At 30.2% G+C, this 16,167-nt stretch overlaps 1 protein-coding gene across 2 annotated transcripts in view; it reads right to left on the reverse strand.

Annotated features, from left to right (window-relative positions):
- Window positions 1-3,171, reverse strand: part of LOC106681105 (uncharacterized) — a 40,624-nt gene extending 37,453 nt beyond the window's left edge. The window contains exons 1-3 of one of the 2 annotated variants that reach the window (XM_014421263.2): window positions 2,952-3,171; window positions 2,815-2,872; window positions 2,455-2,735 (exon numbers count right to left, since the gene is read on the reverse strand). In XM_014421263.2, coding sequence (XP_014276749.1) covers window positions 2,455-2,735; window positions 2,815-2,872; window positions 2,952-3,053 — 441 coding nt within the window. In that variant the 5' untranslated portion in view covers window positions 3,054-3,171. The remainder of the gene's footprint in view (window positions 1-2,454; window positions 2,736-2,814; window positions 2,873-2,951) is intronic. The other variant, XM_014421264.3, reaches the window with a different exon arrangement.
- Between the last annotated feature and the right edge of the window lie 12,996 nt (window positions 3,172-16,167).

Genomic DNA, 16,167 nt, shown 5'->3' on the forward strand with positions numbered 1-16,167 from the left:
ATATATATATATATATATATATTAATGCTTCTGCCTTTTGCATAAAACACATAAAACATAGCTAAGAAAGGTGTAAGTACCAGGGGGCAGTGATGCTTACTTTGGGAATCACTACATTAGACTTTCCTAAATAATTCAAGTACAAATTACAATACAGAAGTAAAATAAATTAAATTTATTAGAATTTTTCTTTTAAGTATCCCGCTGAAGGTTACTACAACTTCAAAATACATTAGTATACATATTGTATATAAAGTATTCCATGTTGTGCACTCTGACATTTTTCTAGATCCTTTCTCCAGTCCAAATATTCTTGGAAATATTTTATTTAATAACTTAAGTATGAGGCATTCAGTCTTAAAACATGGTATCTGAAATTTTTTGGGAATTCACGTTTTTGGTAATATCTGATTCCTTAAAGCTGATTTAAAAGGTTTTTAAAATAATTTGTTGGGAATTTCTTTTTTAATGATAATATTGATATTAAGTTATGGTAAGTGATAGCTGGTTGGAGGTAAAACATGGTAACTGAGAAAGATGCCTGTATTTAAATATAATAATTATAATAATTTTAACTAGAGCTCTTGTGGTGATAGCAATGATGAATACCTGGAATATGGTTTCGTGTATAAGTGCAAGCAAATTGGATCCAAGTAACTCCTAAAAAAAGATTTAAAAAATGTCTGTACTTCTTGTCTTGTTTTTAAGTAAAACTTAACATATTATATGAAGCAGATATCACGTTTTACTTCCTCCTTTTCACTTAACCTTCTTAACAATAATTGATTTTTAACTTTTATTTCTTTAACTATGAGTCAAGTTTAAGATAACTGGAATTTGAAATCAACTTACAAATGTTTCGTTATATTTAGCAGAATATACTGTCTGTCATGACAGTAACTTCTGTTGTGGAAGCATTGTCGCACTAGTTCTTACTTAATAGTTGACAGTACATATAGCTATCGACACTTTTCAATGATAACAAAAAGATCAAATCATACTAAATGTTAGATATCTTGTTTTAGTAAAATAAATTGTATCCAAGTTAAGTCTCAAAACACTCTTTATTTCTTTAAAGTCCAACATTTCGGCCAAGCTGGCCCTCCTCTTGGACAATCTTAAATATTAATTTATCGTTCACATTCAATAATTTACAAAATGTTTGTAGGCTATTCTTCCCAGGCCGTTTATTTCATTCAAATTACCCTATTATGTCACTTTTCCATTAATTTTTGGAACTTTTAATTACAGGTTAATTTAGCACTATTTGGATACAATTTATTTTATTTAAACAATACTAACGAGTCTTAAGAAAGCGAAAACATTATTTATTATTATTATTATTATTATTAAAGTCAGATTCCTTGTTTTCCATATAATGCTTCAAATATCGTATAACATGGTATACGAGCCATAAAAAGGTAACAGAAACTCCTATTTCGTGAAAAACATGATATCTACATGCACCCCTCCTCTATTATTAGTTATATCCACAAAGAAATATAATTTTGTGATTTTTGTTGGAGCTAAGTACCAGATATTCCCCTCAAGACATAACAAACTATTTAATAAAGTCCGATACCTTGTTCTCCATATAATGCTTCAAATATCGTATAACATGGTATACGAGTCATAAAAAGGTAACAGAAACTCCTATTTCGTGAAAAACATGATATCTACATGCACCCCTCCTCTATTATTAGTTATATCCACAAAAAAAAGTTGTAAGTAGCAGCTAGTAAAAGTTTTATTTTTCATTACAGTTATTCACTCATAAAATAATTGAGTAATATAATTTTGTGATTTCCGTTCGAGCTAAGTATCAAATATTTCCCTCAAGACTTAACAAACTATTTCTCACAAGTTTTCATTTTGTTAGGTGCTATCTTTTACGACAGAAAGTCTCATTTAACACTTCAAGTACAATATTTACAGAAAAAAAAAATATGTGGTGACTTTTAAAGAATAAAATTAATCATTTAATGAAAAATGTATTTTAACTTTTAAATTAACAAACAATGAAATTGAATTTCAGAATTCATCTTATTTAATTGGCTGTTATTATATTGTATATTTTAATTTTTATAATTGTTTATATATTTGGTTCAATACCTATGATTAGACTGTTTACTAATTAAATTGAAAAAAACATATACATAGTCTTAAGAAGGTTATTGATAATTATATGCATGGCATATATTAGAATATAGCTTATGATACCTTCTACTTCAAAAAAATAAATAAATATTATGTAACAATAAAATATTTTACTTTAACATCAAGGCATGAATAATAAATAAGGGTTTAAAGTTATAATAATGAGGAAAAGAATTTAAATTGTTAAAAAGCGAGATGATCAGATAAATGATTCAACTTATAAAATAACCTCACACTTTCATATTTAGATTTAAGCACTTATTAAAGCATGAATTCTAGTTATGTTCAAGTACTTACTTCATTGCATGAATCTAAAGAACTTCCTGGAACAGAAATATACTTGCTGGAGTGTTTCAAGTCCAACATTTTGAACAAACTGTTTTTTCCTATACCCAAGCACTGGTTTTGATATCTGAGTTCAACTTCAAACTTATTTTCATACATCGGAAGTGCTAGGATTACTGACATTTTGAGGGTTCCATTTTTTGATTTAATATTTTCTGACTCTTTTTTAAAAAGAAACCCCATTCCGCACAATTCAGGTGATTTTGAAGATGCAGAATTTTCCTGGTAGAGATCTAAAATTTGACAGTTAAATTTAAATTTTCTGTATTTAATTTATTCATTCTTATTATTTATTTTAGAATTAATTGTTACCCTCATAATTTTCATCTTCAACAGAACAGGTTGGCTTATGAGGGATGGAGCATTGATCCTATGAAATAAAATCAATAGATTAATTTCAAAATAACTAACCAATGTAGCACATGTGAAATTTGTCACAAAAAACTTACATAATTGAAACAATCACATTTGTTGTATGTTTTTAAGAGAAGATCACTGCTTGATACACTTCCAAAAGTCACGAAACAACACATCAGAAACAATGAATACATTATTACTTCTTATTCTAATTTGTATAAATCTTTTTTTTTTAAAGATTGGATTGAAATAAACAAACTACATAACCCATTTCCTAGTTCTCTGTCACTGAGAATTAATATCTACAGTTAGTAACCTTGATGGTATCCCCCACTACCAAGCACTTTTTATCTGGAACATTAAAATATGAAGCTTTCAATGTATTTTCAATGTATTTGAAAAACAAAATTTTCATTTATAATTTCTCAATTGATAATTTTAAATTAGTTAATTTAAATTAATTTTTTTAGTTAATTATTTCTATAAATTAGATAAATTCAGTCATAACAATTATTATTTCATTCATTAATTATGGGACTACAACTCTTAGGTTAGGCTACCTTATACTCAGCAACTGATAAATGTTTTTCATATTATAGCAAATAAATATGTGAAATTCAACAGGTGGTTGGATGGGATTTTTTGACTAAAGATTATTTAATAATTATAGTGAATTATATATATAAAAAAAAACATGAAATTTTAGTAACTGTGTAAATTGATTTAAGACATTAGATAATTATTTTACCATGTTATGTTAAATCAGAAAGGTCAATTAATTTGGAAAATATACCTGAAAAAAATTAAGAAAAAACCTTTAGCTAAGCACCTGTATACTAATATGGAAAAATGTGATGGAATATAACTGTACTTAGTAAATCTGTTTAGCATATAATTATTTACTTTCACAATTTCATGTAGAAAGTGATAGATGTATAATGACCTAAAAAGTTATATAATTGTTTTTAGGTTTTAATATCAAGGCCTGAAATTATATTTGAAAAGGAAGTATATATTTTTTAAAAGAAACAAAACAAATCGAATCCTTTTGCATATTATTCTCATCATTAATTTGTTTTTTCCTTTTTAAAAAACATGAGGGTCAAAGATGTGTCATAATCACAAGTAGTTCGAGTGCGGTAACAAGAGATGGCATTAGTATCGCTCACAGAGTTGGGTTTCGATATAAATATTAACCACATAATATCAACGTATATACGATGGTTTATTTTATTGCATATATTTATTATTTTACGAATTTTGTATTCATTTATTTATGAAAAATGATTAATTTCTGTCTTATAAATTATAATGATAAAAATCGTGGTGAAATAAAAAATACAATTGCGTCTTTGTGCTTTGATACGTTTCATATGTCTACTCTCTTAGAAACCACAACAATAAGGAAAACTTGAAATAAGAATAAGGAAATGTCAGGATTTACTATTTAACTTTTTTTTTGACAAAAATATTTACGAAAAATGATTAATTTTTGTCTTAAAAACTCAGATGATAATAGTCGTAGTGAAATAAAAAATACAATTGCGTCTTTCTGTTTGGTTTTGATACGTATCATATATCTACTTTCTAGAAAAACAAAAAATAAGGAAAACTTGAAATAAGAATAAGGAAATGTGAAGATTTTAACTTTTTTTGATAAAAATATTGTTTGAGTATTACCAACTAGTTGTCATTTTTCTTTCGATTTAAACCGTACAACAAACAAATTAAACTTTTATTCGTCTAAATCAGGGTGTGTCCAAGGTTTTTTGTAATGTCGACGCTTTTCTTGGATAGTGACACATCTTACATTTTGTAAGATAGTATCATGGACTGCGGTTATCTTCTTCACTGAGGTCGTCTAAAGACTTTCCTAAAGCTATTAGAGTTGTTGAAATTAGTTCCAGTCTAAGGTACAATCTATCGAATACCTCGAACACAAAGTAAAAAAAAAACTGTATTGTTAGATGCCACTATACAAGAAAAGCAGCAACCTTAAGGGAGGGAACATGGAGTCGATTTGAACTTTAGGAGTGCTACATTTTCTACCATCGATTGCATTTTGTTTCTTAACTTTTTAGTGATCTATTTTTATAAAAAGGCCGCCATAGAAATTATTAGTTTATACGGTACGTCAATTTTTAAAAAATGATATTCCAGGGTTGTGATTAAATAATGGAAAATCCATAACATCTTAATATACTAATAGTCTTAATTATCCCAAAAAGCATTAAAATGTATGATAAAAAGTCATAACTTTTTAAAAATCCGACTGACTTGATAACTAGATTAGTAAAACTTAAATTTATTTACTTGCTAATTAGTCGTCTAGTTAGACGGCTAATTAGCAACAACTGATTGCAAAATAAACACCGTCGGCCGGTTGCTAGATCCTAAGTAACGGTTTCTCTACTTAATTATTATTATACAAATATAAAATACATAGTTTCTTTTCAAATAACAGAAAATTTTAACGAAAGTAATACTATTAAAAATTAATGTAATTGAATTTAATACTAATGCTATATACAGTGCGGGCCGAAAAAGGAGTTGTATAGGCAGGATTAGATTACTCCAATAGGTATAATACCTTACTGGTATTAAAAGGGGGGGGGGGTCGAAACAAATTGCGAGCGGCTACTCAACTGTGTTGAATTGCTAATACGTAGTGCACTGATCAGTTAGGCTATCGACAATATTAAAAGTGATAAGAGAGCAACAGGGACTAGTCTAATACGTTCCTCCCCCCTCTTCGACTCACAGAGTTGACAATACGCACCTAAGGTTTAATATAAATGATAGTGTAGGATTCCCAATGAGTCCAGATTAATGGTTTCTGCCATGCTTTGAAACTGGTCCCTCTCAACACCCAGCCCCTCTAAAAATTACTGATTGCATGACGGATGGTTCCTCTACTTCCAAACCAAAACCCTTTCACTGAAAGTCTCTTTCGCCAAATTCATCTGTGTATTTTTCTTGTAATGAAGGAATAAATTTTGTATAAATGTCCTCTTTCTCTGGCTGTGTCTTGACAATCTGATCCACTATTAGTGCTTGCTTTTCAGTCGGACTAAACGCAAGAATGTCTACAAACTTTCCAGAGCCCTCTGTATCCACCCAATACTCTTCCTGATAACATTTATATTTCTATCCTCTCCATCAGTTTGGGTATTCACTTCTTTATATTATTACGCGGGTGACAAGGAGCATGTTGTTTGGACATTTTCCCAATACATGAGCTGGGGTTTCTACCTATTTCTCATTATTCACCAAGTTTAATTTTTTTTTAAATTTATTTATTTATTGATATTCACAACTGTATAAAAAATACAACAAGTAAATTTGATAATAATGACATAATGATAATGATATGATACAGCATGTAGAGAAACTACCCAGTAGTAGAACTCTAAAAACATTTTACAATATAAGGTCACGAGCCTTCTTTTCAGGCGCCTCGGAAGATTGCCAGGAATGGAAGAGGAAGCAAGGTTAGAAACTAGTGGGTTTGGGTGGTTAAGGTGTTTATAATGGAAGGAATGATATCGGGTTCGAGCTAGACCGGTTACATAAGGAACATTTAGGTCTTCATGGATGGTTTTGTCAGTAACAAAATAAGGAGCATTGAGGATTTTACGAAGGATTTTGGATTGTAAGGATTGGATACGAGAGGAATTCGAAGGTTTAGTGGAGCCCCAAAGCTCAACTGCGTATGTCCAGATGGGCCTTATTATTGTCATGTAGATCAGTCTTTTGTAATGTGTTGGAAGTTTAGACCGTTTGTCTAGTAAGTGCTGTAATAGTCGAAATCGACGTGCAGTTTCCTGTCTTTTCAGTCTGGTGTGAGGATTCCAGGTTAATCGCTTGTCCAAATGTAGTCCAAGGTAGCGGATCTGTTCGACTTTTATTTTGCTCAATAATTATCAATTATTGTGAGGGTACGAATAAGAAACCCTAAGTAATTACAACTCATCGAACGTCACTGATCTACAACCTCAACTTGAGAGTTTCGGTTTATAGCCAATTCTGATTATTGAATGGTTGAGATTTTGGATTGATTGGTTTTGATCGCCCTTAAGGTGTCTCTCTTCTCTATCTGTTATCCCATCATAAACTCCGGCGGCTAGCTCTCTCCGGGCTTTGTAAGAATAGTACCCGGCAGGACGAAGGCATCTTCCTGCAGGATCTGGCGGCTATTCCTCCCTCGTGTTTATCGGTATAGTACCCAGTAGGACGAGGTTACCATGCTTCGAGATATAACGGGTATTTCTCGTTAGTCTCTTCCTATCCAGTCATCTTCCTTGTCAACTACCTTAGCTTATATATGTGAACACATCGTCGAAGCCTTCTGGAAAAGCATAATAGTCAAGAAAATAGTCCACCTCGAGAATTCCAATGAGGATAAGACCTATCTGATATTAAAACACTTAATATCTCATTGATTCAGCAGAGGTAATGCAAACTCTTGGGAGCAAAATTAAGCTGCTTCTTTCCTTCATTCGCACCAAGAATAATTTACATGGTAAGATATCCAACTATACTTTGAAAAGTTGGAGACAGCTACCATCCCTGTCGAAACTGCAGGCGGCAACACCCAAACGAAGGAGGTACGTCCACCTACGAAGAATGCTGTTAAATCAGAGGGAACAGTAACCACACCTTCTTTAATTCGGCTCACTTTCGGACTATAAAAGAAAGAACAAGAAGAAAACCACACATTGGCAAGAACTACAAGAAGGCAACGGTCGCCGCTTACGCTGACGATATTGCCTTCTACAGCCGCAGTATGAACGCCGAGACAGCTCTACATCAGGCTGAAGTACTATGCTCTGAGATTGTTCAAAAGCTGGGCTACTTGAACATCTCAGTCATCGCAGCCAAAACGGATTGTGTTGTGTTCGTGCACAAGAGATCAAGACTGCCGAAGACTCTCCATGTGAATAATACGGTGAGCTCACCTTCCAACTCTATCGTATATTTGGGCGTAAAGCTAGACCGTCATCTTAAGCTCTCTGCCCATTTATATTAGTAAGACGAAAGTCATATCGTCTCAACCACCTCCTCACTTCTCCGGCTCTCTCATTGAGATTGAAGCTGTAGATATACAAAAGTATTCTGAGATCAGCACTACTAAATGGGGCACCATTGTTTACCCACATATCAGATGGAACCCAGCGCCTTCTTCAAACTTTTCAGGATTCGATGTTGAGGAAAATCGTACGCACAACATCGTGGAGGAGGAAGAAGCCACCGGAGCTGCATTAATTGTTCTAGTTGCCCACTGTACCGGAGTCATCAAGCGACTACACATCAAATTTTTCGATTCACTTCAGTACTATACAAATCCGTTATTCATTACCTTAACACCTACCCCTCCTCCGGTGCGTTGGGAACACTCTACGTAAGGCCACGTAGTATTAGGATTACGTTTTTATTAGATTTAAGTTTTTTAAATTCAGAAATAATGTGTGCCCCAACACATTATACACTTCTATTAATACTGGCAACAAAAATAATATACTCCAAAATACTCCTTAGAATGTAGATGTTCTACAGTAAAAGGAGAAAGTACATTGTTTATAAACACATCATTAAAATTTTGTAGGGGTGTTGAAAAAAAACACACACAACCCAATGCACCAGTGGTGCAGTATAATGCAGATCGCCCTCAGAAATCTAATGCAATTCAATGGGGGAAACAACAGGAGTAGCTATGGGAAGAAGTGCAAAAAAGATCGAGGAAGAAACCTCGCCCTAAGCCACCCGGGCCTGATGCAGTCATAGTAAAATACCGGAGAGCCAGTCCTACTTAGATGTCCTGCGAAAGCAGAATAATAAAATAATTAAGTTTTTATTCGGAGCTCTATATCTTTACAATTACTAACAACAATAGACAATCTACGAAATCATCATTTAAAGTAGAGTAAATAGGCTAAAATGTAAGCCCTAATAGAGCTACTCATGTTTAATAGTTCTCGAGATATAGCTTTTTAAAAGGCAAAATTTTATAAAAATATTGTATGGAACGTACTGAAAGATCAGTGGTTAGTGAATTTATTTTGAAAAATCTATATCTCAAAACCCATTTGACGTACAGATGTCTATTAGCACTCAAATTAAAGCTAGTTTAACGAACTATAAAGTCGTCTATTACTTTTATTTTCGTAGTAGTAGGTTTCATGAATTTGCTAAAATAAATTGATTTATAGTTCTTCTGACAAATTTTCATTTGCCAAATTCATATGTGAATATCATAAAAAATACTACCCCTACGGAGATAAGTGTAATAAATTACTTTATAGTAAGTTAAATTTCCTTTATTTTGAGTGCTAGCAGACATATGTACGTCTTATGGATCTAGAGGTATATTTTTTCAAAAATCCAGCATTTTATAGGAACAACTATAAATTAACATTTTGTGAGTTTATTTTGTCAAATATCATTAAAAACGACTACTCCTACAAAGATAAACATTATTAACTATTTATAGTAAATTTAACTCGCTTCAATTTAAGTGCTGATGGACATCTTACGTCCTATGGTTTCTGAAATAAAGGTTTTCATAAATCAAACTTATTGTCCGAACCACTATAAATCAATTTATTTTAGCAAATATCATGAAAACTATTATTCCTACGAAGGTAAAGGTCTTTAAGTACTTTATAGTAAATTAAACTAGCTTTAATTTGATTACTAATAGACATCTGTACGTCACATAGTACCTGAGATATAGATTTCTCAAAATAAATTAACTAACCACTGATATTTCAGTACATTTTTATGAAATGTTGCTTTTTAAAAGGCTATATCTCGGGAACTATTGGACGTAAATAGCTCTATTAAGGCTCATATTTTAGAAAATTTACTCTTCTTTAAATAAAATTCTTTTAGATTTTCTAGTATTGTTGGTAGTTTTTAAGATATAGAGCTCCGAACGAAAAATTAAAGTTTTTTAAGGATTTGAAACAGCCGCCATTTTTTATTCCCCCTACCTATACCTGGCTGACTCATCAACTCTGACTTGTAATTATACGTAGTTTTCATTAAATTAATCAAAAACTGGCTTGAGATAACTGCCTTTTTTTTGGGGGGGGGTTGCACTGTATGTAGCTACTATTCTTGTTTCAAATAGTGTAACTGTTAATTTCTTGCTAATAACTTATTTTAGCTTCAATTTAATTAAGGGGTTAAGATATTGTTGGTGTGGAATTATTTTGAGCTTGATTAAAACTTTAAGTCAACTTAATTTTATTAATAAATTTGATGTAGACACATTTCACTTTCTCTTTCGTCAATTTGGTTCTTATAGATAATATTTTTGGACTTAAATTGTTGAAATTATAACTTGTACTACTCTAACTTTAATACTTGCAATGGAAGAGCTATGTGGAAGAACATTTCATATAAGAAAAATTTAAATTTTAGAAAATAATTGTTTTCATATTTTTTTAATCTGGAAAACTAAATTTTTAATTTCTGAAAACTGCCATAATTTAATGTTTAGAAAAATTAAACAAGGTATTGTGTAGAAAGAATTATTTAAAATATTCTTTCATGCATTTTATTTTTGGTTTTCAAAAACTTTTCTTCCTCTTAGCTCTTCAATTATCAGAGAATTCACTAATAAAAATTAAAATAGATGATGGTCTAAAGACTCAAATTTTCTTTTGATATAAAAATACATTTATTTTTTATTATTTATTGAAATTTACAACTGTACAAAAAATACAATAAGTAAATATGATGAAAGTTTCGCACTCTTGCTAATCTTGGGAAGGAACCATCCAATGGTGGTACTTCTTATTCTTTGTTCTCTCTCAAAAATATTTTTAAAAACAATAAAAACTAGGAACAAATAATCAAAACACATTTCCCTATTTCTGGTAGTTCATGAAAAACAAATATACTAATAAATGTTGTTGAGATGGAAAAACCCATTACCGATTTTGCTGATCATTAAACAAACAATGTTTTTTGCTGCATTCCGTTCCTCTAATGTGAATCATCATAAATTTCAGGGATTATTTTGTGAGTATGTACTTGATTAAATAACACCTGCTATAAATAGTTTATTGTTAAATCTTTTTATTTGTCATGAAAAATCCAAGAACCACTTTATTATGTTTGTGCCAGATTTTATCATTATATCTTAGATATAATATTATGTCTTAGATAGCATTATATATTAGATATAATATTATATCTTAGATAGCATTATATATTAGATTTTATCATTATTTTTGAAAAGTTATATTTCGTATTGATAAAGTATTCAAGACTGTCTTTCAAAAAACAATAATTAAGGTTTCTAGTAATTTAACTGGCTTCTTTAAAAATTATTCATATTATTTTGTATAGGTGGTCTTTATTTTTTCTATTATCTATCTTTTTGTCACTTGTTTTAATGTGACTTCTATTACAGAATGTATTATCCCTTGGTACTTTGCATTCCATGACTGCTTATCTGTAAAAATGGGTAGTTATTTCAAAATAACTATTTATTAGAATATGAATATTTTTTATATATATTAACAGTGTGTGTTATAAAGAAAATTGATTGTCGAGAAGAGATAGTGTTAATTAATTGTTCAAACTGCAATAGTTCATTAAAAAAACAATAGTTTTTGTTCCTATACAAACACAACATTATATTAAAAAAATCTCAATTTCTTAACTTCAAAGGTATTGTTAATGGTTTTAAATTTTAGCAACTATCCGATTTTAATGTTTACTACAATTTTCGCTGGTTCATGTAGGTTCTCAAATGTCAAATTTTTGGGTTTTAAAATTATTGGAAGATAATAACTTCCTCTCTACTCCTCTACAATCTCTTATAGCTAATCGTTTTATCGTAGTTACAGAGAGTACTGACAAAATGTAATACAAAATTCTAACTGCTCTTGGATTCAATATACCAGAAGAAAAAAATTACTTGGAAAAATATACATAAAATAGCTAGTGGATCAATTTAATAATACTATAATAGATGCATCAAGAAATAATCAGATTCAAATATTAATAATATCCAAATCCTCTGATATAATAATAATAATAATAAAATATTAACACATCTGATGATTATTCTTTTTAGAGATGGGTGGGAGGAGTAATAGAACCAGGTCTATATCTGGAAGTTGTAAATAAAAGACACTATTTCTGTTGTTTTCCTTATTTGACATTATTTTATATTTACATTTTTATTTGACTATGCTTATGTCCAACACCTTCATCGCTTCCCGACAGCACTACTCTTATTTTTAATCCACTGAATTATGTTAATTTATTGATTGAATTGTAAATGGTTCGATACTTTAATGTATAAACAATGTCAATGTTATCATAATTGTGAAAATATTATTTTATTAAATAAACAAAAACAAAAGTATATAATGATCTGCAGTAAATTAATTTCTTACAGGACACACCTCTCCGACCTTTGCATTCTTAACAGCTCAATTACCCCTGGGCTGCCAGTGTATTGGCATCTCTCGAGAAGTAGTAAATAAACACATTTAGATTCAATATATTTCAAAACTGCTTAGCTCGCGCCTTCTATCGAAAAACTTAAAAATTAGAATTTACAAAACTATTATCCTCCCCACTGTTCTTTATGGATGTGAGATGTGACCTCTTACACTAAGGGATAACAGCATCTTAGGGTTTTCAAAAATAAAGTATTGCACAAAATATTCAGACCGATAAAGGATGAATTAATGGGAGAATTTAGAAGATTACACAATGCTGAATTAAGGGACCTACGCCCGGCAAATATAATTCAAGTTATAGCATTGCGGCGTGTAAGGTTGTAGGGCTTAGTTATGAGCAGATCCCTCAAATGTTAATAAACACTGACCAATGGGTTTTTTTATATATATTTTTTTCGGCCAAGAATCCCATTGGAGTCTTATAATGCCTAACCATGGTTGGGGGTCAAAGTTTTTCATTTTGTGGGACCGCCACTCGATGAAAAAAGTCAACGCCACAGCCGGATTCGAACCAGCACCGCCAATAGACATCAAATTGGTATAATTGTGTCTTAACCACAGAGCTACGGGTGGCTCATTATATTTTGTTAGCTATATCGATAATGTTTTCCTTTCATAGGATTCTACCATATCTAGGAGTGATATAGAGCAGCCGTTTCCGAACTTTTTAAATGGACTAAAAACATCTGCTCACTCGTCGAGCGAAAAAAAAATTGTTCAACAATTATTCTTGGAGTAGTTAAATAATTTAGAATAAAAGAAACAAATATTTGCTCTTTTAATTTTTTCTTTCTAAGGAAAATTATTTACAGATATACAACTAAAAAAATAAACTGTATATAGAAAAGAAAGAATTTTTTTTTCGTAAACTTTTATTTATTGATAATATACAATCTGCCTCAAATTTGGACAATGGATAATAGGGACAATTTTACACTTTCATACCAGAAAAAAACATAATAAATAAAATAAGTAAACAAATAAAAATATAAATGTAAAAATAAATAAAATCACCATATTTATATAAGAAGTAAATAGATAAATGAAATGAATATAATCAAACTTAGTAAAATAAATTATATACAATTTAATATACAATTTAAATTACAATCTCGACCAAAGGATCCTCGAGCCCATTCTATCCCATCATGATGGGTAGAGTAGAGCTCTTTGAGATCCCAGTGCAGCTCTCTCGCCACGTCACTGGTAATGAGCCAGTGGAGGTTGAGTAAGTGCGCTAAAGCCGCAATCACTCTACGTGGGTGGAGCATCTGGCCACTGCCAGAACTCCAATTGTCAATTTTATTTTACTAAAGGTCTCTTGGCCACTGCCATTAGAAAAGAAAGAATTAAAAAATAACAAAAAGAGGTGAGAAAAAAAAAAATAATGAAATAATTACAGTAATGAAATGAATTACATACTGTTAAGTACAAGAAAAAATAAATGGAACGATATTGAATGCTTCTTAAAAGTAATTACATAGCTATAATGAAATTCTGTTATCCTAAAACCATTAAATTAAATATGCAAACTATATATAACCCATGAAGGGTTAGTGTTACAAGAATAGATAAATAAAATTAAAAACAAAAAACATATAGAAATAACCTCGAAACTATAAAATAACAAATTTTGACATAGTTCAAATTAAAAACAGAAAATAAGCACTAAGTGCAATGAAAGAAGAAAAAACTATAAAGGATATAAAAACAATTATAAGAAAAATATGATAATAACTATATCCTTAACCAATTGTGAGGTGAGTTAAAAGCTCTTAAAAAACAATTTAATCTACCGAAATACCTATATCTTTTACCAGTTAACCTTAATATAGTAAATTAAATTTAATATACTATTCGGGTTCCTTCCACATCTGAATAATACTCAAGATTCCTCTCGCAAACATGTTAATACACTTTATTTATGTTTACACATGCTTCTGTATTGTGGCCCCCATAGTTACAAGACTGAATATATTTAATAAGTCCGGTAATGTTTAGTGGAAGGCACCGGACTACTACACCGAGTTTCATTAATTTGTACATACATTACTTATAGTCCACTAATATATCATACAAAATATGTAATAAAACTCTGATGCTGATAGTCGGGCTTAATGCCTTAAAGAGAAAATGTAAAATATACAATAATTAAGGAAATTACAGGAAAATGTAAAATTAATTGGCTTTTCTCAACTTGGGTAGTGATTGTTATCAACATTCAATGTATAATATAATTTTGAATAATATAAATTTAAAAGTGAATGTTTAGGTTGTTGATAAGATCTTTTTCTAGTGTAACCATTTTTATATCTGACTATATAGTGGATGAGTATCCGGAAGATAAAATAAAGAGATAAGAAGTAGTGAGGGTTTTTTCCTCAAAAAAGAAAACAAATAATGATGAAAACTACAATTAAATTTCTCAGTGTGCTTAAACTGTTTCTAAAATCATTCCAAATTATTGATATTTTTTAATTATTATTGATGATGGATGCACTGTCTAGATGAGTCTTACATTCTGAAATATAAAAACCTAGTGAAGTGCTAGTACATTAATTACTTTAATATAATTTATAATTATTATAATATAATTATAATTTATAATTACTGGTCAAAATTGATGAGTCTGCCAAGCTTGGATAGGGGGAATAAAAATTGGTGGTTGTTTCAAAATGTTAATAAAAATAATTTTTTATTCAGAGCTTTATATCGTTAAAGCTACTTACAACAGCTTAGAAAACCTTATTGAATATTATTTAAAGAAGAGTAAATTTGCTAAAATATGAGCCCTAACAAAGCTGTGTACATTCAATATTTCGTAAAAAATGTAATTAGTGAATTTATATCTCAGGAACCATGAGACGTACAGAGATCTAATAGCACTTAAATTAAAGTTCGTTTAATGTACATACTATAAAATAGTTTATGACGTTTATCTTCGTAAGAGTAGTAGTTTTCGCGATATTTGATGAAATAAATTTATATTCATGTGCAATATACGTTATAAGGATAAACGTTATAAACTACTGTATACTACATTAAACTTTTTAATTTGATTGCTGGCAAACATCTGTATTTCCAATGGTTCCTGAGATATAGTGTTTCATAAATAAATAATTTTTCCCGAACAGCTAGAAATCAACATTTTGGATTATCTCCCACGAAAATAAACGTTAGAAACTACATTATAGCACATTAAACTGGCTTTAATTTGAGTGCTATTAAAAATCTCTCCGTCTAATTCTGTGACTTAATTTTTCATAAATCAAAATTTATCTGAACAATTATAAATCAACATTTTGTAAATTGATTAAGTTAAATACCATAAAAACTTCCACTCATAGGAAGACAAACAACTTTACATTATGGACATTAACATTATCCTATTCAAAAATCGACATTCTCAAAGTCAAAACATTCTAATATTTCTGTTTGATGTCGATATCAAACTTTGGCAGAGTAAATAAATAAAAATATCGATATTTGACTATCGACAATGCATATCGGAATTACTGGTAATATTTTCTTAAAATATAATCTTTATATATCTGCTATATCCATATTCAGATTCATTTTTATTCGCTGGATATTTCTCGATGTTAGTGGTATTTATTGGATTTTTTTTATGACGTCAAAGATAATTCATTTATGAAAGGAATATGGTCCGGGTGCGGTAAAAAAAAACTCAAATAGTAGAATATACTATTTATTGACCCAACGTTCAGGTCATTTTTGTTTTGACTGCCGTCAAAATAGCCCTGACGAAGCCCTGCAACGTGGGGCGAAACGTTGGCTCAATAAATAGTATATTCTACTATTT

This window comes from Halyomorpha halys, unplaced genomic scaffold, assembly GCF_000696795.3.
Source record: "Halyomorpha halys isolate HHAL.00 unplaced genomic scaffold, Hhal_1.1 Scaffold309.1, whole genome shotgun sequence".
Taxonomy (NCBI): domain Eukaryota; kingdom Metazoa; phylum Arthropoda; class Insecta; order Hemiptera; family Pentatomidae; genus Halyomorpha; species Halyomorpha halys.